We start from the raw sequence: 26,650 nt of genomic DNA on the forward strand, positions 1-26,650 counted from the left end.
AAGCAACTGCTTTGCCGTCCGTTAGCCAGCAACTGCCGCTGTTTTACCTGCCACAAGACTTCTGCCATGGCGCACCAATCAAACCAACTGCTTTGTCGTCCGTTAGCCAGCACCTGCCGCTGTTTTGCCTGCCACAAGGCTTCTGCCATGCCGCAGCAATCTAACCCACGACTTCGCCGTCCGTTAACCACGTACGCCCAACTCCCGCTTGACCTCGTTCCTATGACGACAAACGGCGAAACCATTGGCTAGGTTGGTGTGCCATGGCAGAAGCCTGGCAACGCGCGAAACAACGGTAACGTTGCAGCATGTCTTGAACGACAGCAGAGGGTTGGAAAGTGCCTGCCCTCCACGTCCTCCTATTGGCCGGCATCCAGGAGGCGGAGCCTCCCTCTCTCTTGCTCAGCAAACGCAAGGACAGTTCTTGCACATAATACATGTAGCAGCCCCTGTAGCATTCATTACTGGCAGCCGCTGGACAGCAGCACACACGAAGCACACACCAGGAGTAAAGTTTAGCGGAAGTGCATCTGTAACTTACTCCTGCCATGCTCATGACAAAGCAAACAGAGCGCAACAATGCATTTTACCCTGTTTCCGACATTTAAAACAATGCACTCCTTGTTACATTACATGTAACCGAGCCCCTTTAGGTCTACTTTCTGAAGAACTCGTCGAGCGTTTGTTCCATCACTTCGGTGCCCTCGTCGTTGAGGAAAAGCTTGAACTTCACTAAAGCTTGGTGGGCAAGAAGCATAGCAAGGTCTCTGTTGGGGCCCTCGGGAATCTCGCGTACACTATGCTCCATCATGATTCCAAACCCGTGGCACTGATCAGAAGGTGAGTGCGCATTCTCTCTCGCAAGCTTCTGTGGCCTCTCCTTGTCAAGTAGTTCCAAGGTGCTTTTCCGTTTTCCTCCGCCACTTCCTGATGATGGGCTCCACAGAGGTGGACTATCCTGAGATGTGTTGCCTTCTTTTGATTCTTCCGTTGGCTCCTGCAATAAAGAAAAGAAGAAGAAGAAAAAATAACAATGTGGCATAAAACCAGTATGCAGCTGTGAAACACACAAACAGGAATGCATACACTCGGTACAGCTTCTGAATACACAATATGTAAATGCCTACTGAAATAATGAACGAATAACACCAGCATAAGGCTTCATTACTATATTCAACATTTCGATGTCCGCAAATTTTTTGTGCTACTTTACAATATTTTTGCAATCGTGGTATGATAGAATAGTATACGGAAAATGTGTACATGGTATTTCATGAAAATCCCCCAGCTGAATCATTTGTGAACAGGTGGCGCCATCAAAGAAATTTTTTTTTGGTAAAGATCCTCGGGACATCGGCTATGAACTGGGTAGTGAGCGTCTCATTTGCATACGCTCACTAATTAAATAAACATCCTAACTTTTAAATTCTACTTTTCACACTTACGGAACACCTGTTTTACCCATCGGGCCCTTCAGCAAAAAATATTGCAAGAAAAAAAACCACGTCGACACTTAGTGACTTTTCCTAGTAATTAGCTGGTTTTGGTTTACATATTTCTTGCGCGGAGCAGTGCACCGGTGCACTCTTTGGATCAGCTATCCGGCTGTCGATTTCGTGTTCATCCGCCTGGTTGACACACGGGGGTGACATAAGATAAGGAACAGCCGCAAGACCGCAGGAGACACGTTGGTGTTCCTCCTCCTTCTCTACAGGCTCCGCCTCCCCTTTTATACTGTATACATAGTCATATATGTGGAATTTAAAGCACCAGTCCCTTTTTATTAATGCAATTAATTATGAAAGCTCATTAAGGGTGGCACATCGAGATGGGCTACACTGCAAATAGGTGCACGCAGCGCAGTCTTTGTAGGAAACATTGACCAGCCAGCTTCTAACCTTGTCCGCGATTAGAGGCTACAGACCTGTCCTCACCTACAGTGCTCTGCTCTATAGCGCTTCAGAGAGCACTTAAGACCTAGCGCTGTTTTCTACGTTCACGCACTCACTTGCACAGTGCTCCCCCGTTTCCCACTCAACACATATCCCAAGCAACAAACAAAGGTTGGGCCAAGCTAGGCTATAGTTAGGCCGGCCTACCTGGCCTTGCTTGGTACATAATCGGCCAACAAGCTTGTTTCTTGATACGGATCTGTACCTTGGCCAACGATTTGCCAAGCTTGTGCCAAGATACAGACCAAAGCATTCCTGCGCGTCCCTCATTTTCAGACTCAATTGTCTCGCGGCGTAAGGTAACGATATACCATTATTTGTTTGTTGCTCGTATTTCCCACAACGTTTCCTGAGGAAAAACAGATACTATACATAAGTTGTCTCGCGAGCTTCCACAAATTCGAGAGACCTGTTCGCGCGTGTGTCAAAATGAGGGGTGAGGTGTCTAAGCTTATAATTTGGCGTGTACACAAACAACACTGAAATGATGAATTGCTTGTCGTATTAGCTCGCCATGAAGGTAATGCTTCTGTTTCTTACTGCTTTAGTTTTGAGAAATTCGCTTGGTCCATCGAAAGTCGAACTTATGCAGCGCTAGACCATTCTACGTTTCCCTCTCGCCCAGGCGAGATTAATCAAAGCTTTGGCAAGTGCTTGGCCAACGAGCTCGTTTCTTGATACGGATCTGTACCCTGGCCGACGGCTTTCCAATCATCGCTCTGCCTCTCACTATGCAACGCTGCGCCAACGTTGGATGGCTGAAAGAGTCGTTGGCCAACTGTCATCCGACCTTTTGCCAACCATCAGCCATCGGCAATTGCTTGCTTGGGATGCGACAAGGTGCCGCATCACCCCCCACCATGTTACGGGGGAGGGGGGGATCTGGAAGAAAACATGCAGCTTCCGAATTGTCATAGCAAACGAAGCCTCTTGATTTTCCAACAGAAAACAAGATCTAGAAACAGTGCTGGCTATGCTGGCTGGTTGCTTTTCCTGGGTTTTCCTCGGTTTAGCTTTAAGGTAGCGCAGAAGACATTTTTAACACCCTGTTTTCTTCCTATAAAACCAATAAGTAGGACAGTAAGATGCACCGAGGGAAGTAATTCATGCCACAGAGTCATAATTATCGCAGAAATTCAATTTAAGGCATGCCGCAAAAAGCGACCGTGCGCAGCAGTGGTGAAGAGCAGTACCAGCCTGTCATCCGCCTGCGACCTCGCGCAGACGCTACAGGGTCCGCGCTCGCTGACTGGTTCAGAGAAATGTAGTCTGCTACTCGGCTGTTCGGGGCTCCGAAAAGCGTTGCTCCTGGCTCGATCATGATTCGGCCGCTCCTTATACGTCCTTAATTCTCGGAGGGAATCGGCAACACTGGTTTACGGCAGCAAAGGGATGGGGGGCGCCGAACTCCCACTGACCAGTGAACCAGAACGCGCAGACCCTGTCACGTCTACGGTTGCCGCCTGCGTCGATCCCGTCGTATGAATGTGTGTGTGAGTGAGCAAAAATGTAAGAGTGAAAGGAGGATGAGTGAGAGAGAGTGGCTGGTTTGTCCCTTCAGATGACGCACCCTGGAAGTCACTGAGAAGGCGTGTTAGCTTAGCTCAATTGGTAGAAACCCGGTAGAGGACTGGCAATCCAGAAGATGTGGGTTCGACTCCTACAGCTGGCTAACTTTTTCAATGACTTTTTCATCTTTCAACGTCAACGGTGACGAGGCACCATACTTCTCCTCCTCTTCCTTATATCCGCAGTGGCGAGTTAAGGATGAACTCGTGAAGCCATGTTTATGTGAGTTTTTTTTTTTTTTATGGGAAACAAAATGCACGCACCAAAACCTTTCGTGCTATTCAGTAAACTGACTCGCACACTTTCATCAGAACTGATGTTTTTTTATGGCTCCCCATACTCCTTTACAACAAACGTTTGCAAATTGAAGTCGGCCCAGGATGCACAGTCCCCCCTGCGATAGTTCGTATTTTGCATAGATTGAGAAGTTACCCATCAAAAAGAACTCGTTACGAGTTAAGTTATCGTGTGAAAAATGTAACTAAGTTAATAACAAAGTTCTTCAGCCTGAAATCTAACTCGCAGTTACTGAGTTACTTAAAGAAAAGAACGAGTTACTTCCAAGTTACTTTGGACACAAAATAGCATTACGCAGGTGTAGCGTGCGTAAGCAGTTGAGCTAGACCTTGAGTTACCTGCGGAGGAGTAAAACACGCTTAGATCGTTTGCGTTTATGACCAACAATTCGAGCACTTTGCATCTTACTCCCTGTGGGCGCACAATGGTACAGCTTTATTTCAATGGCTGTGGTTCTTACTTCCTGAATCCAATACTGTCATTGAAGGAATATCACCGTTTATGGCAAAAAAATGCCAAGAAGGAACCGGAGAGAAAGCAAGAAAATATGTGCACGTGAGCGAAAAGCGAATTAAAAGTAACTTGGAACCTAACTTACTTTGGCAAAGTTACCTGAAAACAGAACGAGTTCCTGTGAAAGTTACCACGGCGCAAAAGTACCGAGTTAAGTTACAAGTTACCAAAAAAAGGGAACCAAGTTACCGCGAACTCTGGTATTTTGCCCGCCTAAGCCTTGGCCGACTACGGCAAGTAGTTTCATCACCACCGTCACCAGAGCCGAAAATGTTGGCAGGAGCTCAACATCGGTAAACGCTACGCTGTCATCCATCACTTCTTAGCAGCACGAAAAAGAAAAAAAATGAAGTAAAGCAGCCATTTTCCAGCGCTCTAGAGGAAAGTGCTGTATGTCAGAGCTAGCCCTGTTTCAAAATATTTAGACACATTATCGTATGAAGTAAAAAAGTTATTGATGTACACTAATTTGATACATTACTGGTGGACTTACCTTCCCATTTTCAGGTAAAGCAGAGAGGGCACGACGTTCCAAGGCAGAGGCAAAATCGGCCAATACTTCGTCACTCGACGGCCTCAGGAACTGAAGACGCTGGAAATGGCCCCATTTGGGTACATACAGCTCCGACGGGTTGTTTGCCGACTGCAGAGATTCCCTTATCTTACGCAGCTCGCGCTGGAACTGGGAACGTAGATTTGCCCAACGGTTCTTGACAGCTGCAACTGAAATTTATTCCAGTGTGCCTGGTGTGCAGTCGCTTGGGAGCAGGGATTGAAAAAAATCTGGATATTCTTAAAAAGATCCTCTCCAGCGGGGCTTTTTTTTTTATATAAAACCCGGATATTTTTGGAGAATATAGACCAGCCTAGAAGTGTGACACAGAGTAAACACAACAGTGTTCTACTGTTCTTCTTGATTTTGGGTAACCTCTCATAGTTTCGGTTTACGAAACTGCCCATCCCAGTAAGACTGAATGAGTTTCCATTGCTTTCTGAAAGGTTGAATCCCATGCACGCGTGGGTGAATGATGTAGCCTGGATTAGCTGTCATACTTTAGTTACAATGCCTCCAGGAAGCAGAAGAAAGCCTATTCCTGAATGGGCAGACGTAGAAGAAAACGGGAAAAAGTTAAATCCGAAAAGTTCACAAAGTCAAGTTAAAAAGTTAAAAGAAAGTTAGAAGTTAATGTAATTAAGCTGGACTTTTGTAAACAGCCAACACTACAATAAAATAAGGCGGGAGTTTTCTGTGTGACGATGAATTAAGATTGTCTTTCACGTCACATCCGGACAGAATCTCTTTTAAAAAATCCGGATTGAGTTGTGTGGATAAAATCCAAAAAGATCCACAGGATAAAATCTGTGTGGATAAAATCCAAACCACCCTGCTCGGGAGGTCTGTGCATTTATTTGACGCAAATAAACGTTGTCTCACTTGGCAGCACCACAGTCGGAACGGCAAACCATCTGCCGAGTAATAACGTGCACCTAAATTGTTTAACGAAGTTCCTGCTGGCCCATAAATGTTTTTGTATCAACTCACATTTGACGTGCTTTGAAATTGAATTCCAGGAAGTCTAGCATAGCCAGACATGTTTCAGTCATGGCTTGCACAGATCGATTAGTCGCACTAATATCGCGCTAGTTATCGATTACAAATGCAGGAGGAGAATGCAAGTGACCTGGAGTGAAACTGACATGGGCATTATTTCCTATGAGGTTCAGTTTCTGAACAAGAGGCAGGAAAGTGGTACGGGAACTGCCTGAGTTACCTTAGTAAGTATATGTAATATTCTGAGGGGACCATGAACTAAAGGGGTAGTCACATCCAGAAACCCAGCTGTGAAGCGGATACCACTACGTTCATCACCGGCTGGTGATCTATCTGGATAATTTTTGAAAATTTTTTTTCGACAGACACATTACACACATTTCACTTTGTTTACATTTTTAAAAACACACAAATTTTGAAGATAGCTGCGCTTCATTGCCCACAAAAGCTCAGATGGCATGATGTCACTCCCTAAGCAGAACAGTGAGAGCACGGCACCCAGAGGAGGAAAGGTGCCGTCCAGACGCCCGGTAACTCTACGAGTCGCCTGCACGGTATTCCTTTTCTCGGGGTCAGGCCCCCGTCGGTGTTTAGGAAGTGACGTTTCGTCGTTTTTCCAGAGAGGGAGTTCCGGCATACCCTCAATTGGCGCCGAGAAGTTTGGGAGTCGCCCCCTGGTGTTCACTGAACGAACTATGTCATGGGGATGTCCCAGGGCAGTATTCGCACACTGCATTGCGTATCAATGCACTGCATGTGTAAGAGGCTGTCCAGCGTTGATATTTCCTGATGACATGTTTTCCCGGTAACTCGCATTTTCATTCCAATACGACAGTCCCTTTAAGCTGCCTATGTATGCCATCGTTTGTGGCTCCCACATACACATAATGGGTAAGCGTAATTAGTGTCAAGTACCGTATTTACTCGCACAATTAGCGCACCTCGTGCTTGAGCGGCCAAACGTTGGTACATATGTCAGCACTTTTTTTTTTTTTGTCGCATTACACTTCTCTGCCGGAGAGAATAGAGCTCTATAATTCTGGGCTAAATTATGCTCGACAAAGGCTTGTGAGTGTTGTTTGGTTCAAGGTAAAAATGATTTTTTCGCTCAGCACCGCGTCAGCCAGCCCCCTCTCCACCTACAAAACGCCGAACGCCAATGTTTTCTGGTGCAAACTCAGTGCTACGTCCTAGTTTCGTTTGTTATACAACCGGAATTCGCCAACCCTATACACGTAGTTTGAGAGATGGATATTTCGGAACGAATTTCTCCGTTTTTCTAAGTTTGGGGTGATCTGACCGCGCAGCCTGACGTTACCGGCAGAAAAGAAGTCAATTTAGTGTGTTTCGCTCCTGAAAGAGGGCGCCACGCATCTTCTCTCCGTCACAACCGCATAGATTTCCTGCTCCCTGTTTTGTTTTTTATGCGTCTAGTAACATTTTCCTAGTTTGCGAACACACACACAATGCATATGCTGGCGAATTCTGACACCTTCTTACCTGTGCATTTCGGATCAAGCTTATCCGCAATGTCACGGAATGCGTTCTCTTTCGTCTGTTTCCGATGGTAGTTCTCATCCTTCGCATACCACAAGCATTTCCTCTCCTCTACCATAGCTATAAGTTGCCGTTCCAAGTCGTAGGTAAACTCCATAGAGATAGCACGGAGTTGGGCGCAGCCCGGTTTCCAAGACCAGCAACAAATTTGCCCGAATACAGCGAAACCTCAATCAAAAAACACCTCGCAAAATTGCGCCTGACATGGACGAACACGGAACAGAAAAACACGGCCGAACGTGCATTGACGATGCCGATAGGCGTGTCTGTCGTTGTCTCTGTCGCTGAGAACTGCATTCGAACACTTGCGCTTTCGGCGGGTTTAAACGTGAATGCGCGCTCGAACTGGTCGTGCTTTCGTGTTGCAGATAGAGTTTTGACTGGAGCTGCTTTCGTGAGGTTAAAATGCTGTATTACTTACGTCGATTTTTGTTCGCGTTCGAAGCCTTGGCGTGTCTGGCAACAAGGTTCGCACAACATGTCCGGGGCTGTGTGTTTGCAGTCTTCCTTCGGCGCGCTGGTTGAATTTCTGTTTCTCTGCCGTCGCTGTTCTGATGATGACGCACGAAAATTGAAAGCACAGATTGCGATCATAACATGGAGTTGTCTTACACGTGATATGTCAGTTATCCCATGTCAGCGGCGCCAATTGCTACACGCGCGGCAGGAAATCGCCTGGGAATAATTTTGAGCGCAAGTTGGACACGCGCCTCTGAAGGCAATGTTTACATCACGTGCATGGTTTAGATACAAATTTTGTTTCGAAGTGCACAAAACTTTGTTTTCCCTCCGAGTCGGACACGCGAACGAGGTCCGAATGAAAAAAAAAGAAAACAAGGGGTAGACAAAATAAAGTGTTCGGGGCAAAATGGCGAGTAATCTTTCTCTCACATTTCCTTTTTCTTCTTTCCTTTTTTTACTCTGATGTCGCACTGTCAGTGCAACTCATATTTTTCCAAAAATAGTCATAGGTGCTGAATCTCTTGTTCTTGCATTGCGTTCGTTCTTACATCTTGTAACGGGAAGGGTTCTGTTTGTACTGTGAAAGCCCAATAGGCAACAAGAGCGCTCATTTTCTTTAAATTTCATGACTGATATTCCTCTCCCATTACAGCCAATTACTTAAAGTACATTTCAATTTCTGTACTTTGTACTGTGCTTTGATTACTCTTCTTTGGTACTTTCCTTTCAAGTACTCAAGTACCCGTTTGACAATACAAAAAAGGAAACTTAATCGCAAAATCATTTCTTTCGGTTCATATCAATGAGCCAGTTGTACACTATCCGGGTTTTCTAACAAGCACTTTGCAAATGTTAAAAGCTCTCTAAAGACAACAGTACAAATATAATTACCTCACGTTTTATCGCTACCAACCAAGTGCTGAGATGTCTGGCGATACGGTCTAAATTGGTAATGTACTTGATGGGTGTCTTGCAGCACTTTGCAAAGGACTTTGTGCTTTATTCTAAGTACATTTGTAGTATGGTACTTTGTACTGTACTTAAAGTACAACAGCTGCTACGTGCTTGGTACTTTCCTTCAAGTATACAAGCTTGTGGTAATTTGCCCACCGCTCATCCCATTGCATCGCAGTCAAACTACGCCACTATTTCGCGTGGGGTTTTCTACCCCGTGGTCTGTAGCCCAAGCGAAAAATTAATAATAATAATACTTTATTTTGAACTGTGTTCATCAACAACCGTGAGGTCTACCGAATGATGCACCAACAAGATGAATGGCAGTTTAAACATGACAGAAGCAATACAAAAAGCAAAACAAAAGCCAAACAAAACATCAAGAATATAAAACAAACATCGGGAACTGCAGGAATGTGAAAAAAGTCAAAAGTCTTAATTTGACTGCTCATTAATGTGAAGAAGGAATGCTGTAAAAGTGGAATAAGCCGGAAAAATGTGCGTTCATGTGGCGCAATAAAATTACGTTGCAGCGTCGAGATCGGCTGGAACGGATACGACCGTCCCTTTAATAACGGTACTCGCGATATCTATTTTTTTTTTATGTCGTTTCGGAGTGAGTTTATCTGTTTATTGACAATGGCTCACCTACCTACTAGTCAACTATGTGTTTTTATCGGTGCAAAGCTAAATAAAGAAGCAAACAAAAAAGTAAATCGTTCGTTGCCTCCCGAAGGTGAAATTCGTCGCGGAGGCTTTAACCTTAAAAGACAGACGTCAACGTTTACGATGCCAATGTCCACAAGTAAGCATAATTGCTACTGTCCTACCCATGGGCGTTCCCATGATTTTTTCCAAAGGCGGGAGGGGGCAAAGCGCTTCCAGGGTGGGCAAGAGTGCAAACCCCCCACCCCTTATCACATCTTTTTCTGGAGGCGGACGTTGCGCACTGTGTGGGTGTTCAGAGGTTCCTATTATGACATCTGCGAATAAGCATTGCGACCTATGAATAAAGAGCGCACTTATTTTCACAAGCGACCTTGGAGTACCAGATGGGTAGAAATCCAGCGAACCGGTAGAGAAGTAAGAAGGGGCAAAAGGGCAAGGGTGCAGGCCAGCTGGTACATGGTGAAAAAATTGGAACCCGAGAAAGGGACAGAGGAGGGACCGTGTCGTGTCGTCCCTCCCCTGTCCCTTTCTCGGGTTCCAATTTTTTTCACCAAGTAAGAAGGGAGTTGCCTCAGGACAGGAGCCGCTCCTAGTGTCATGAGGCAACTTCCTTCGTACTTGGAGTACCAGGATGGCCATGGCCCCCTCTTGCCCCCCCCCCTCCCCTTTCACCGCATAACACGCTGTGCTCCAACCATTGCCAAGAATGATATGGTTATCGCTTCTGGTCTATGGTTATCTGATTCGAAGAGAGAGAGAAGGGGACGTACGCTTTTTTGGGACATTTTTCATAGATTCAAATTGCCACAAAAAGGCGTACGCCCCCCCTTCTCTCTTCGAATCAGAAGCGATAACCCTATCATCCGCGGCAATGGTTCGCGCACAGCGTGCTATGCGGTGAAGTTCTGTTTTTAGTGTGCATTGTCCTATACACTCTACAAACAGAACTTCACCGCATAGCACGTAGTGCGCCAACCATTGCCGCGAATGATAGGGTTATCGCTTCTGATTCGAAGAGAGAAGGGGGGGGGGGGCGTACGCCTTTTTGTGGCAATTTGAATCTATGAAAAATGTCCCAAAAAGGCGTACGTTCCCTCTCTCTTCCAATCAGAAGCGATAACCCTATCATCCTTGGCAATGGTTGGAGAACAGCGTGTTATGCGGTGAAGTTCTGTTTTTAGAGTGTAACGTGTTCTAAAACGGCGCCGTGGGTCCCTTTCCCGTCTTCGCCTTGACTTGGAGAATATCATGCACCCAAAAGAAACACAACACCCATGTAAGCCCATGCCCACGTGCCCCCCCCCCCCCCCCTTCCCCGAATTTACGCTACGTAAGCGAGAAGACGATGCGGCTCAAACGCCACATATTGCTTTGGCAATAACAGAGAGATCATGATGATGTGTGTAGTTGGGTTTCCGGAGCGTTCATCCTGGAGCATCACCTGGTATGCGCGGGTCGGGGATATACCGTGGGAGTTGTATCCGTTACCATCTGCGTTGCTCTAGGGGGAGGGGACAGCTGCCTCCATGTGCCTCTTGACCTTCATTAATTAGTTGGCGGGTTCTTCAACACATCGGATGATGAAGACGCTCTGCTCGTGCACCCGCGGAAGCTGGTGCGTTGGATGCCGACATTATAAATAGATATAAGAAGAGAGAGGGAAAAAAAAAACTACGTACCGTGCAGGATGCAGGGCAACCGGAACAACGGAAAATTGTGGGAAGTATAGTTGACAAGCATTTCTTTTGTTGTTGTTGTTGTTGTTGTTTTTCTCGAGATATTGATTCTTGGAAATTTCGCGTGTTTTAAGGGAGTGCAATAGCTTCGACCGAGAATTCCCACTTCGGGACAGTGTTGGAATAAGACGCCGTTGCACACCACGCTTCGAGACAACGATCGTTCCGAGGAACGTCTTTATTTTTGCTTATTCGTTGGAACTACATCACTCCTAAAACAGAACTTCACCGCATGGTACGCTCCTAGTCAACTGTTGTACCGAATGACTCCGATCTCTTCCTCGATTTGTTGAAAAGGAGATGAGTACGCAATTTTGTGTAGTTACGATAATTCTCACAAAAGGGCGTACGCCCGGCGCTTTTTCACGATTCAGGAGGGATGATGGTATCATTCTGTGCAATATACCATTCTGATACCATTCATTCTGTGCAATGACAGAGGTGGGCAACGTCACGACTAACGCTGGGGGGAGGGGGGAGTGTAATGTGCGTCCTAGGCCCACTTCTAATGAAACTGAGGAAAGGAGAAGCTTCACCACGTAGCGCGCTCCTAGCCAACCATCATCGCGATTGACAACGTTCTCTGCCTTGATTTGATGAAAACGAGGGGCGTACGCCATTTTTGTGGCAATTACGTAGTTCACAATTGGCACGAAAATGGCGTACGGCCCCTGTTCTCAGCAAATCTGGGGAAATAGCGATGTTATTCGAGACGCTGGTTGACAAGGGAGCGTGCTCTGAAGAAGCGAAGTGAAGTTCATTTTTAATTGGGGGGGGGATATAGGTTTATTGCAAAGAAAAAACAAAGAAAGAGGGGAAAGATTAGCCTGGGTTAAGGGTGTAAGAAGTACACTCTTAAAAATGAACTTCGCCACATAGCACGCTCCTAGCCAACCATCACCCCGAATGACAACGTTCTCGCCCCGGATTTGTTGAAAACGGGAGGAGGAGCCTATTTTGTGCCGTGCATAATGGCACAAAATAGGCTCCTCCTCCGGTTTTCAACAACTCAGGGGCAAGAACGTTGTCATTCGGGGTGATGGTTGGCTAGGAGCGTGCTATGCGGTGAAGTTCATTTTTAAGAGTGTAGTTATGCGATGAAAATCGATTTTACGCGAACTTCACCATTCATCATTCCAATAAAGTTGTCGTTGACGATTGACTCCGTGCGGTGCTATGTGACGAAGTTCTCCTTTTAACAGTTTCTGCTGCAATTACAAACTAGATGACTTTCATTTTGTCACGTAGTTAAAGAGGCATTCGTTGGTAAAACTTTCTCCTCGTAGAATGAAATATGGCGTTACCTTGACATCAAAACAAAAGGAACGGGAGTCATCCGCATCGTCGTCCGTGATTTATGGGTGAAACAGCAACGTATGCTTTCCTCCTCCTTCTCAAGATACGCTATACAATGTGGAGATGCCTCTGATTGGTCTCCTTCAAACGGTATCCCGCTGTGATTGGCCACATCGTTTGAAGTGACCAATGAGAGCCCGCTCCGCATTGTTGGGGTTCTCGAGAAGGAGAGCGAAAAGGTATATATTACGTTTCCTCTCTCTCACACACACACACACACACACAAATCACGAACCACACAACGAATGAACATCGTTCCTTTCGTGTTGATGTCAAGGTAACGCCATATTTCATTCCGCGAGTAGAACCTTTAACGCGTGAGTGTCCCTTTATAAGCTTCGCTTTCTAGACTTCCCAATTATAGCTGCCGACGAATAAAAAAAAAAGAAAACACGGGTCGCTGTTTCCATGTAACATAGAGCTTCGGAAACATGAGGCTTTCGTGTATTTGTTTTCTTCGTTACTTTCGCATAAGTGGGGGGAGAATTTATTTGCGGAAAAAAAGAAGAAAAAGAAGAAAGGTCAGCCAGGCGGCACGTCGGCTCGCTATTAAAAAAAAAAGTCAGTGCAGTGACTCAGCCGTATATACGGCGCACACATTTCCGCTTTGTAGTATAAGCGCACGCTTCCCCATTCGTCCAACACGCAGACCACACCTTCATTCCTCAGTGTAGAGACATCCCATCTCATCTGGAAGGGAGTGATGGGATTAAGCCTAATCTTTCTTGCCCCCCGTTTTTCAGCTTTCTCGAGCAGTAGTAATCAGGAGAGCGGTGCAATGCGGGGAGTGACCAACTGTCCCATTTCATTTATTTTTTTATTTGTTCTTTCCGTTTGATTGGTCACCGCGCATAGAATATTTTCCGCCCTCATCGCGTGGAATAAGCGTGAGTATTTGTCTTCCGGCGTTTCGCATCGACGACGCTGTAGATCTTCTCGCAAGATAATAGCTTGAGCGGTGTCCCCCGAATTAAGGTTCCGTATTTTCGGTTTTGATCGAAATACACCGAAAAACATACGCCGAGTAAATTTTCCCTCGTTCGGTTTGAGTCGGAAAATGCGGAATAGAGAGAGAGAGAGAGAGACATTCTGGGGCATAACGGAGACAAATTGACGAGTTCAGAAAATCCCAGTGCTCTTTGCGCCCGCATTGCATCCTGGGCGCTTGCTGAGCGGGGAACGAAGAATAATCCTTCACATTTCGCTTTCGCTGACCTTGACACGTCGTGGACAGTGGAGGGGTACACTCTTAAAAATGAACTTCACCACATAGCACGCTCCTAGCCAACCATCATCCCGAATGACAACGTTCTGGCCCCTGATTTGTTGAAAACGGGAGGAGGAGCCTATTTTGTGCCGTGCATAATGGCACAAAATAGGCTCCTCCTCCCGTTTTCAACAAATCAGGGGCCAGAACGTTGTCATTCGGAATGATGGTTGGCTAGGAGCGTGCTATGTGGTGAAGTTCATTTTAAGAGTGTAGGGGAGAAATCGGAACAGTTCGGAAGCCACCCGTTTCTTTCGTATTAGTAAACTCCCACAGTTCAAAGCGCTCTGGGATTTTCTGAACTCGTCTATTGCCGCACATGGCCAGGGATTTACTGATACAGGTAAGGAGACGATACACAAATACGGTGGTTGTGAAAAATGTCCGTTTATCTGTTTTTGTTAGGCGTAAAACGCCACCGCAGCGAACAACGCCATGTTGATGAAAGTCGAACGGAAATTGTGATTTTTCTCTTCGCCGATAACCGTCGGGTAAACCAAGAACACGCCGGGAAAAACATGGTATAATGCCGATTTCGCGAAAATCAATAAACACCGAAAAACCTACGCCAAATCCGCCCAAAAATAAAAACCGAAAACGCGAAACCCAACCCGCTGACGCACTCTGCACTCTTAAAACAAAAATTCACCACACACGAGAACTCTCACGCTGAGGGCTAATCATTGCACAGAAGGGTATCGCTATCGCTCCTGATTTGTGGAAAGTGTGGGGCGTACACCCCTTTGTGACACTTAAAATTACTGCCTACACTCTAAATCTTTTCACACCTTTAAAGCTGTAACAACGTGCATGGCGCACGCCTTTTTAGGTGTAATTTTGGAAACATCATAATGGAGCACGGTTTCGCACAAATTTTCGTTACTCGAGTGTCGTCTGTCCTCCAAAAATTCAGTCTCGCAACATCTCAACATTGTTCAACAGTATTGTAGACACTTGCGCGTGCTCGATTATCGATAGCGATGCATATGTGCATTAGCTCGTACCTACGATATCCAAGACATAATGAAAGCAAGATTTGCACTGACACTTGATCTTCAGTAGTGCTTTCCAAATTTTGTAAAATATCGTCCTGGAGATGCAATGTTACGCAACCAGGTTGAATGTTCATAGCGCACACCTGTGTTATATCGTTATCGGCCCAGATTTGTTGAAAACGGGAGGTGTACGCCTTTTTTGTGACACTTATGCTGTTCATAATTGTCACACAAAAGGCGTACGCCTCCCGTTTTCAACAAATCAGGGCCGATAACGATATCATTTGAGATGATGGTTGGTTAGGAGCGTGCTATGCGGTGAAGTTCATTTTTAAGAGTGTAGTGTCAAAATCGCGCAATGAAAGACGCCATTGATGAGTAAAATTATCCATGTCCTCGTTGAATTTCATCGATACATGCATATTTGTTCATTTCTGATTCAATCTGTTTATGTTACTTGAGTGCGGTAGCCGTCTGTGTACAAAGAAGCGGATACAAATGGCGATGATAAAAGTTGTAAGGTGCCAACGAGGAGGACGAGAGGGTGGGGTCACGAGGAAGAAAGAAGAGGACACAGTTTTGGACTATTGGGTTCCTTCGAGAAGGAACGTTACAAAAGTGGCAACGCAAAATCCATCCTTGGTGTGTCGCGAGGATTATCCGTTTCAATCCAGACCAATCCAATTTCCACAACATGGTGACGCCCACTAAATCAGGGCGAAGTAAGGGTTGCCCAAGGTACATTTGTGTTGTTTGAGAATCGTAAGGATGTGCTTACTTTTAATCCATGGCAATCTGGTCAAAATTCACGTTCCTCAACCGGTTCGAACGCATATATTGCGCTCCTGCGGAGCTGAACTCGAACCGAACCAATATGCTTGAACCTGAACCTGAACCTGAACCCGATCCTGAACGTTTTTTTCTCACGTTGATATGGCGTGACGAAACTCCCGTGCAGGGCGTCGAGACAGATACACACGGCACAATAAGAGAAAATAAATAATAAAAAAAACACGAAACGCGTATCGCTAGAGATACCGCCGTCTTCCTTCCGATTCATTCAAAACTTCATTTATTCATTCCTTTCATTCCTTTTTTATTCATTTGCAGAAACGTTAGAAACAAAACAAGAAGAAAGAGGGACGCTCCGTTCTCTGCTCCCCAAAACAACATCTTCTCTCATACATCACGCTCTGCGCCAACCCTTACGCCGAATGATACCGAATGATGTAGCTTTTGATTTCACTATTTTTTTTGTAAACAGGTGTCCCAAAATGGTGTACGCCGGCCGTTTTCAGTAAATCTAGAAGGGGAACGACAACAAACGACGACGTTATTTGAGTGAGGATGGGTGTCATCTCCATGCAGTGGCGAAAACCTATACCCCATTGCTGGCAAGAAAACTACATCATTCTGTATCCTGCACAGTAATAACAAAAGAGGAGGAGGACGAGGGGGTGAGATGTCGAAATAGCTTGCCGTTGTTAGCCGCACACGACAAAACATCACCGCATAGCACGCTGTGCGCCAACCGTTGCCACGAATGATAGCGTTATCGCTTCTCATACGAACACAGAGGGGGAGCGTACGCCTTTTTTGTGGCAATTATCGTATATCTCAATTGCCATAAAAAGGCGTACGCCCGCTCTCTCTTGGAAACGATAACTCTATCGTTCGTGGTAATGGTTGGTGCACAGCGTGCTATGCGGTGCAGTTCTGTTTTTAGAGTGTGTAGTGAAGTTTCGTTTACAGCCTGTTTGGCGGTCCTGCTGCCCTCTAAGAAAAATTTTTTTTTTCGCGTGATACACTCTTCCAGCTAACCAGTACTTTTCCAGTGATACTGTTCCATCTCCTGATTTCATATTTAAAAAACGAGCGCACACACGACGACGGACAAACACAAACACATCTTCCGCGTTTGTCCGTCTTCGTTTGTGTGCCTGTTTTATTTATTTATTTATTTTGAAATATGAAGTTCAATGAATTTGCCCGAATTTCTACGTTTAGCTCTCCCGATTTGTTGCTAATGGGAGGCGTACGCCTTTTTGTGACAATTATGAACGGCATAAGTGTCACAAAAGAGCCTCCACTTTTCAACAAATCAGGGCAGATAACGATATCATTCGAGATTATGGTTGGCTAGGAGCGTGCTATGCGGCGAAGTTCATTTCTAAGAGTGTAGGACTACCCCTTCTCTTTGAAAGAGCGATCGAAGGAGGGTATATACTAAATGCCCTTTTGTGTCAATTTCAGTATATGGTAATTGGCACAAAAAAGCATACGCCTGCATCTGTCTTCAAAACGATAACCCTGTCAATGGTTCGTGGCAATGGTTGGCGCACACTCTTAAAAATAAACTTCACCACATAGCACGCTCCTAGCCAACCATCATCCCGAGCGACATCGTTCTTCCCCTGCTTTGCTGAAAACAGGGGGCGTACGCCATTTTTGTTGCATTATGCAGTTCGTAATTGCCACAAAAATAGCGCACGCCCCCCCCCCCCTTTTCAATCGAATCAAGGGAGAGAACGTTGTTACTCGGGATGATGGTTGGCTAGGAGCGTACTATGCGATGAAGTTCGGTTTTCAGTGTGCACTGTTAAAAGAGAACTTCACCACATAGCACGCTCCTAGCCAACCATCATTCCGAATAATATCATTCTTTGTCATGATTTGTTCAAAACAGGGGGGAGGCGCATATCTGGGACAAGATAATCTGTCCCAGATAGGCGCCTCCTCCCATTTTCAACAAATCAATACACACAATGATATCATTCGGAATGATGGTTGGCTATGAGCGTGCTATGTGGTGAAGCTCTGTTTTAACAGTGTGCAGTCACGTTGATTGTCACGTAAAGGCCTGCACTCTTAAAAATGAACTTCATCACCTCATAGCACGCTAGTAACCAACCGTCAGCACGGATGACATCGTCCTCTCCCCTGATTTGTTGAAAAACGGGAGGCGTACGCCTTCTTGTGACACCCATGGAGTTACAATAATTGTCACAAAAAGGCGTGCGCCCCGTGCTTTCCACGAATCAGGTATGATAACGGCATCATTTTGGGCAATGCTTGTCCTTCAACGTGCTATGAGCTGAAGTCACGTCTTAAGGCTTCGGTCCTACTCCCCTTGTTTGCCAAGAGATTGCGCCGCTTCTATTTGTCTGACGTCGGAAGTACGGATATCCTAGGAAAGCATTTTTCTATACAAATGTGCTACAGCACCCTTTTGTTTATACATCGCCCAGCTGTTCTAGTATAAACATGACCATATTCTCATTTTTTACTCCTCTTTGCCAAGGTTTTACGCGAAGAAAAAAGAAAATAGCGCTGTGTAGTTTTTTGCAGCATGGGGTCCTGGGATACACAAAGTGCGCCACAGCCCCGTATTATTGATATTTGGCGTAGGTAATTTATAAATGCTCATTAGAAAACCTGAAAAATTAGATTTTTCAACTTGTCATTTTGGATTGTTCTATTGCTTGTCTGAAAGCAAAATCTGCACTGAAGAGAGACAATTATGCAGAGAACAATCCTGAAATTTTCACCGTAATTGGAGCGTATCAAGGGAAGTCCGAATGCCTAGAAGCTACCAGCTCACCGCCCAGCGAAACCGAAACACAACCGATTGGCTGTGGCAAGCGAGATTTACCGCGTAAGTTGGTAACCATGGTTTGTAAGTCCCAGCCTTACCCGAGGGGTGTCGCAGGCAAATACAGAAAGAAGACGTTTTCTGCTGTCATGTGCACTTTTCAGGTGCGTTTTTTTTTTATTCTACCGGGGTGACCCCCGGGTTACGCACCACGTGACCCGAGTGAGATGTCACGTGACCTGTGGGTAGGTACCCCCGTTTAGAAATTTTCGCCCATTACGAGTTACGCCCGTCTCAGCGAACATGGCGGCAGAGGCAGACGCCGTGTTTTTGACGAGGACATGATTGTAGAAGTTGCGGCACTTGTGCTGCTTGACGCATTTGACGAAGGGGAAGATGATGACGAAGGAAGAAAAAGGCATGCATCCAACGAAACAACACTCGTGCTAAAGCCACCGAAATATGCTCGGAATCCGAAAGTTAAAAGACGCGGGACTCTCACTTGACGTCGTGTGACGTCATAACCCTCTGCTACCCACCTGCTGAGCTGGGTCAGTGAGAGTAGGCACCCAGAATAACCCTGGAGCGACGGGAGTTGAATTTTGGCCGGTAGGTTATGACGTCACTTCCGTCATCCTCGATTTTTCGCCCAGTAAGGGTTACTCCCGAGTTACCCGGGTAGAATAAAAAAACGCACTCTTCGTTGTCGTCTTCTTCTTTTTTTTCGGTTATAAATACTCCACATACATTCCACAAATCATGAGTTATAAAAGTATCATTCTATGCAATGGCTGGCCTTCAGCGTGTTACTTGGTGAAGTTATATTTCGAGAGTGTAGCAAAGCGTTTCTCCGGTAAAAGCGGTCCGTTACACCCTCGAGATGTTGTCTCCGGAGAACTCTCCGTTTCCTTGACGGCGGAAGCGAACGTGAGCCCAACGAAAGTTTCCCATATTAAAACTAATCTCCGCTCAAAACCCCGTTAAAAATCTCCGCGTCCTCGTCGCCTTTTTCTTAATGAAGCGAACAATTAAATCTGGCCTCCTCATAAAGCGCGGCACGCACGTCTCCGAAGCCATACGTTGGAAAGGGCCTCAATTAAATCCTACGCGGGTGTATACCGAAGAGCCGCTCTGGGCGGCAACACGCCGGGGTCAATTATCGTACGCGAGGGCAGATGGTTTCTCCTGATAGCTTTACCTTTTATATTTGCCGTTGTCTTCGCACCACGTATGATCGTTCAAACGCGCTGCAGGTGAGAACGGCTGGGCGTGAGCAGGAGGTACTGACAGTTTTGTAGTATGTGTGTGTAAAATTAAGCCCTTATTGTTCAGCTAATAGTGGTCTATTAGGTAGGCGGGTGGGTGGGCGGGTGGTGTGGTGACGGAGCGCGAGTGTTGGTGTGAAAATTTCCAGTGCTTAATCCCTCGTGAAAGTTTGAGCAAAAGTTTCCTCGTGGCCAGGTGGCGCGAAAGAGTTCTAGCGCATATATGAAGCGAAGTACAAGCCGATTTCTATTATTATTATTTTTTAAAGGGAGCGTAAAATACTTGAGGAGAAATCTCATAAAGTGGTTTTCACTCACCACCGTAACCCCCGGTGTACTCTATAAGGCAATGGCGCAGCGTGAGGCGGGCCCCAGGAACGGTCGCCCCGGGCGCAGTATTTTTTTTTTGGGGGGGGGGGGCGCAAATTATCGACAGAGACAAAACAAAAGTCCGAAATAAAAACACTCAAACTCTGTATCACTCGAAAAAAATCTCAATTTTTTAACATTGGGCGCTGTTGCAACGACCTTCTGGACGCCTCAAAGGCCGAGCGATATATGCACCATGCAGGGCGTAAAATTGCAACCTGTGTGCTTTGGCAATAGACTGTGTGCGACGAGACAGCCTCGCATATTCTCAAACTGAAGCAACTGTAGCGCAATGTCCGCGACGCGCTTTCTACTGATCGGGGGAGGGGGGGGGGGGCAATTCAGATGCATTTCTCTTATGTGTCTTGTTCGGGGCGCGATATTCGTCAAGCCCCTCGTTTAGTTTTCGTCGCTCTGTTTCTTTTATTTATTTATTTATTTTTACGCTGAGTATAGAGTTTATTTATTGACGTCAGTCCTCCAGACGGCACCGGCTCCGAATGGGGCGAAATCGTCGCCATGACGTAGGTCCCTCGAAATTTGGTTTCGGTTTTGGTCAGCCGCCATATGCTGTTTAGAGGACTACTAGTAACGTTGAAAACATGGAAATGACTCGGATTATGGTACAGATAATATTCACGCAGTACAATAACTTTGAAACACTAAATGTACGGTGAATGCGATATGGGTAAATGGTCTGGACAGTCAAGACCTGAGAAAACGTACAGTATAGCGACAAATCTGCTACCGACAGTGGCGCTCTCCTGCGGATGACGTCATGCGAATAAACCCCATGGCGTCCACGATTTGTCTTCTGTAGCTTTTGCGCTCATAAATACTCCGTCGTGCGCCACCGGAAATTCGTCACGTAAGTATATGTACACGAAAGCGCGATTCAATGAATGGGCGCCGCCATTAATGCTGCCACCCCGTGGTAGTTACAGGGACTCTGCATGTGTGAACCACGACCTACTACGTAGATTATAACGACCATGTCGTGGGCACCCCTTCCCAGCGCCGCATTTTTGGAAGCTAGCGGTGGCGCTTCTCATCGTCCCAGTTATTGCTTCCTCAACTTCTACAATACTTTGTACAATTTCTGTACAAGCGGTGGATATTCGACAGTTGTTTCATTCTGAGGTTGATTATCATAATCATTCTACGAGTTTTCATAGAAGCTATCGCTGTCGTCTGCTACGGTAGTCGTACATACGCTTCTGCGCGTCAGAATTCAAATTTCCATCGTCGAATCGTGACGTGCCGATGAGTAGCGCCCCTGGCGGATCGTGCGCACAAGCTCCTCATAGGGGTTGCTGATTGTGAGATGGTCGTTATAATCTAGTAGGTCGTGGTGTGAACTGCCGTTTGCGGAGTTCCATCATTTTCCCCTGTGTGTGTTCGTTCATTTCGTGCCCGTTTATTTGCTCCCGCCTAAGAACCGGTGTACAAACGATATGGCATCGGCCCGCACCCCTCCTACCCCTCAGCACCCCTCCTACCAGCTCCCGCGGCGCAGTGGTTACCGTGCTGCCCATGTCACGTCGAGACTGGGAGGTACCCGGGTTCGAATCCCGGTGCCGGCTGTGCTGTCTGGGTTTTTTCCTGGGTTTTCCTCAGACGCTTTCAGACATATGTCGGCACAGTTCCCTTAGAAGTTGGCCCAGGACGCACATTCCCCCAGGGCGTCACTCGTGACGTTGCCCACCTGTGTGAGGCCGACATCGGCGAGCCATTTCATCACCACTACCACCACCGCACCCCTCACGTGAACAAGTGTGCATATCGCACGCGGAGTCAAGCGATCTTCTTTTTTCTTGATCTTTCGACATTGATACGCTACTCAGATGTTTATTAGATGACTAGTTATATGGAATGTTACGTCATCGTCTGCCGTACTCATTAAAGACTGCGGCCACAAGTATTCCTCCCAATGGGAAGCGCGATTTGGGCATTCCACCCCTGTTGTGTCGTCGTCGGGTACGAGGCTAAGGAGCGCACGGAGACTGGTGGTTTGAGAGTAACGCGACAACGTCCATAGACAACGAGCTTCGTGCGCAAACGTCGCTTCGGTTTATCTGCACACGCCCTGTGCTATCAATACACGTATTAGAATATTAAGCATTTCAGTCGCAGTTATTTATTCATTAGCACACTGGACGGCATACGCCAAAGAAACGGGAAATATTTGACGTACGAGAAAAAACAGACAGACAAAGAAAGAGTAGAAGAACGCCATGGAAGCACACTTTCGCAATCTCAATCTTACCTATATACGTGGGCGCGCGAGAGTAAATTGAATTTCCCTACAGAGCCCGTGGTATAACATGCAATAGCGAGAGAGGAGGCTTCATCCGAAAATTGAAGGAACTGAGCAAAATTAAATATAAGAGGGGCGTCTCTGAGCTACTACTACCACTTTCGATCACGATGTTTCGTTTGCAGTCTGGATGGGAATCCTTTCCAATCTTGGAAGCGGATTTTCCCTAAGGCACCTGTGCAAATGGAAACGAGTCCTTTTCTTGTTCTCCCTCCATTTCCCTTCTCTCTCTCTTTCTTTTTGTTTGCCCCGTTATATCATAGAGCATGTCTCAAAGTCCCTTATCCTGGTGGTCCAGTGAAGTGAACAATTTGGAATTGCAGCCAACCGTGATGAGAGTCGACGCTTTGCTTCATAGAGCCGTATTTACACAACGTGCACAACATTGGAGACATTCCTCTTTTCTTACGTGTTCTATTTATTCCGTGTTCTATAAGTGTTCTAATTTCTCTCGCGAACCTCGGTGTTTTCTTTGTGTGTGTGTTTTTTTTTGTTTTTTTATTATTATTTCGACTTGAACGTTGCGAGATGTGCAGAACATTCAGTGGCGAATGGCTCGACCATCTTCGATACCTTTAAGTTACTTGATTTTACACGTAGATGCAGGTGCCTGGGTAGGTATGTAGTTCGAAAGGTTTCGGTGTGAACCGTGTGTTCCCCAAAGCATGGTGGCTGTGATTTATCTCGGTCTCCCCTACATGACGTACCACTTCCCCACCCCTATCCTGCAAACGTTTGGCGGCACCCTTGTCCCTTTGCTATAGCCGTGTAGCCCTTACAGGACGTCGTCGTCGTTGTTATGTCAGCTTTGTAGACACACATCGGCAATCATACTTACAGCTGCTACGTAATAATTGTAATCAGGGTCATTAAGTAACTGAGTAACAGCAACTGAAGACATGTATCTAGATACTTTTTGTGTGTACGGAGCGAAATATGAGATACCTTTTCATTGAGGTACTTCTACCTGTACCCCAGTTACTTCTTTCAGCAACTTTTCTTCAGAGTATTTTTCTCCTTAGATACGTGAAGAATAAAAAAGACACACACATCATGGCACAATTCACCTGATCTGAGTGCTTCGCAATTATTCCCAGAGGCAAAGCCTGTATCGTTCTCAAATGTAACACTGGGTTGCCAAGCTGTGCCGCGGTGGAGCTGTTATTTAGGTTGGTAGGGTCTCGTTAGCAGAAATCTTCGAACCAGCAAGACGGAGAATAATTTTGAAATGACATACGCTTCTTCGTGCGAACACATATGCAAGTGAAGTCTCTGGTTTGTTAATGTGTGGTGTTTGGTCAGTCCATTTCCATGCAATAAATATTTTTCATGGTTCATATCAGGGTCGTGTACAGAATCCATATAGGAAAAAAAAAAAAAGTTTCGCTAGGGGGAAAAAAAAACACGTATGACATCGTGTGACCCAAGGTAATCCGCTTCATTAATTCTAATACAAGTATGAACAGTACAAATATGGCAGCCGTCGAAAAAGCAAGGCAGCGACGGGATATTAACTGCCTGCTTCTTGATTGCCGGTCAAGTGCCTATGACTATGGGACTGTAAAGTACTGAATGCATTTTGGGAAATATCTGTAACTGTATCTGTGTAATTTCTCGAGCGGGGTATCCGTAGCTGTAGCTCAGGTACTCTGTAAAAGCATAAATGAACTTTAACAACACTGTAATAATAATCCCCACCACCACCAAATGTTGTTTTCAAGTCCTTTCTTCCGCAGCTTGTGACTGAAGTCAACAGGTATTCGATTAGATTTTTTACAAAGTCGCTGTGTTCTTTGACGCGGTGTAAAACGCATACGAAATGCGATACCATTGGGGCAGACGAAAGACGGTGCCATAAGTCGCCATGGGCCTCGTGCAGATGCGGGGAGGAAGAAGCTCCCGGACAACCTCCACTGGAGACACCCCAGGCTTGTCGCCCCCGATGGTCCATATAAGCATAGGCAGTGAGCCGAACTGACGCAGCACTCATTAATCGATTCCAGCTTGGTACCGCTTTCACGAGAGCTTACAGGTATAAGCTAAACATGACCGACGACCCTATACATGAAGACAATGCAACACAATCGAAGACATCCATCTACTACTGTACTGCATGAAATACGAGGACGAGAGAAAGATTCTAGAGAAGCGGCTCTCCGCATTGGACTGCCGGCCACTTACCATTGCAAAGAATCTGGGTGCATGATCTCTACAGACGACAAATGCCGCAAAACGGCAGGCTACCTCCTACATTCCCTCAAGGCCGCAAACCTGCGGGACCTGTGACACGTGTGTTTCGGCACATTTTCGTTTTCCTGTGCTTGTGATTTTGTGTGTGCGTTAATTTTTGTGTGTGTATTTTTTCGACCGGGTGAATTTTTTTAGAGAGTGGCTGAACCCCCTCATCACTTAAACAGAAGAAGACCTTCCACTTCTGATGTTGATGCTGATGTTGACAAAAAGGATAATAGGTAGAGATTGAATTCGTCACGCGACAAATTCGGCTACTCCCATAAACACCGCACTGATGTTTAAAGTCACTGCACTGTTTGCTGTGTATTTCTAGACACCTGGTCGCAAGTAATGGTGGCACACTTTGCCTCATGCCGTTTCCTGGCATTCTGGGCAGCAAGACGCTTTGATTCCTCATTTTCGGCCACCGCGCCCGCATCTCCCGCGGCAATGGCAGCATATCGACGCGGTCTATACGTACGCGAATGCTCCGTAGCACGCGGTCTACGGTGTAACTCCGCGGCATTTGCACTGCCGGACGACGTGGACGACAGCGCGCGAAACGTGCAATGCAGACATTGGTGCCCAGTTTCCACATGAAGTCGCTTGAACAGTGACGTCGAGGGACGACGGGAGAGAGCCCATTTAATCGTGTTCTCACTACGGAGAGCTTGCCGCTATATATGCCTCGCGGTTCACGGGACTCCTTCGGGATATTTCCTGGGTCTGTTCGCTTTAGCGTTAATTGGGAGTAGATTTCCACGTAAGGGGAGTCAGCCTATTTGTGTGGCGACATGCTGCGCGTGCCGCAGGGTAGGGCTGCGGATAATTTGGAGTTCTTTTGACGTGCGCTGGAAATCCCCGCCATACGGTGTTGTAAGCAATGTTTACCTCCCCCATGTTGCTACCGTCCTCTGTGAATAGTTCATGTGTTGAGAGCGTATTATCCCTCATTTCGATGCTCATCACGTTTACCTCTTAGTTATCCTAAGGGCACAAACATAAACAAATCAAAGTAATGCGAAAAAAAAAGTTGCGGCCAAACGGCGAAAATCATCAGAAGACAAACGAGAAGGCGTGCTTTGGACGTGCCACCTCATTGGTCAAGAGAACATCGGTCTCGCGTGTTGTCGCGAACGCTCCAAGACGTCATGCACTCCTAAAAATGAACTTCACCGCATAGCACGCTCCTAGCCAACCACCATCTCAAATGGTATCGTTATCTGCCCTGATTCGCTGAAAACGGGGGGCGTATGCCTTTTTTGTGGCAATTATGAACAGCATAAGTGTTAACACAAGTGTGAACAGCATATGAACAGCATCCTACAGCTGGCTAACCTTTTCGGTGACTTCTTTCCATCTTCAAAAATAATCAGTTGTGTAGAACCTGATCAACACGATATGCATTTGCGCGCGTGGCAAAGCCTATTACAGTAAGAGATAATTGTATTACAAAAAAGAAAGAAAAAGTGAAATGCTCAACTCTACTTTCGAGTCACTTTATTTTATCGATGAGGCATATAGCTTTCACACGGACTTCATATTACTGGGGTGTACTTCCTTCTTAAGCAGACAAGGAAGTCATCTGAGGGCAGCTTTGCGTCTGGTTCGATATGTTGGATATAATTCGATATAGGCAGTAAGTTCGGTATAAGCGGAAATTCTCTAAAATCTGTGACAGCAGCCCAAGAAACGCACGCGCGTGCGTTTATATGGGCCGCAGAGAAGAGTGCAGTGGGGTTGAGGAGTATGTCAATTAGGCATGTATACCCGTAGTGCATTTCAGTGAGTACGTGCCATGGAGTTGCTGGTTGCCATGTATGTGGAACCAATTTTCTCCACCTTTTTTTTTTTCTTCTTTTTTCATAATGAATCAGGAAGAAAGGCTGGAGACTGAGGAGGAGAAGTAAGTAGAAGGATGTGACGTCCCCGAAAAAAACTTGGGAAGTAATTTGAATACAGTCAACCCTCCATTTATGAACACCATCGGTTCCCC

General features: G+C 46.1%; 1 protein-coding gene across 2 annotated transcripts; it reads right to left on the reverse strand.

Moving 5' to 3' along the window:
• Positions 1-575: 575 nt before the first annotated feature.
• Positions 576-7,709, reverse strand: LOC135368101 (uncharacterized). 2 transcript variants are annotated; one of them, XM_064601177.1, is made up of 3 exons: positions 7,384-7,709; positions 4,825-5,048; positions 576-997 (listed from the first exon to the last, which is right to left on the reverse strand). In XM_064601177.1, exons 1-3 carry the CDS (start codon positions 7,535-7,537, stop codon positions 656-658), a joined length of 720 nt encoding a protein of 239 aa, XP_064457247.1. In that variant the 5' UTR covers positions 7,538-7,709; the 3' UTR covers positions 576-655. The 2 variants fall into 2 exon arrangements, with proteins under 2 accessions (XP_064457247.1, XP_064457246.1); XM_064601176.1 differs by having other exon boundaries at positions 4,825-5,054; positions 7,384-7,707.
• Positions 7,710-26,650: the final 18,941 nt, after the last annotated feature.

This window comes from Ornithodoros turicata, chromosome 9, assembly GCF_037126465.1.
Source record: "Ornithodoros turicata isolate Travis chromosome 9, ASM3712646v1, whole genome shotgun sequence".
In the NCBI taxonomy this organism is placed as follows: Eukaryota; Metazoa; Arthropoda; class Arachnida; order Ixodida; family Argasidae; genus Ornithodoros; species Ornithodoros turicata.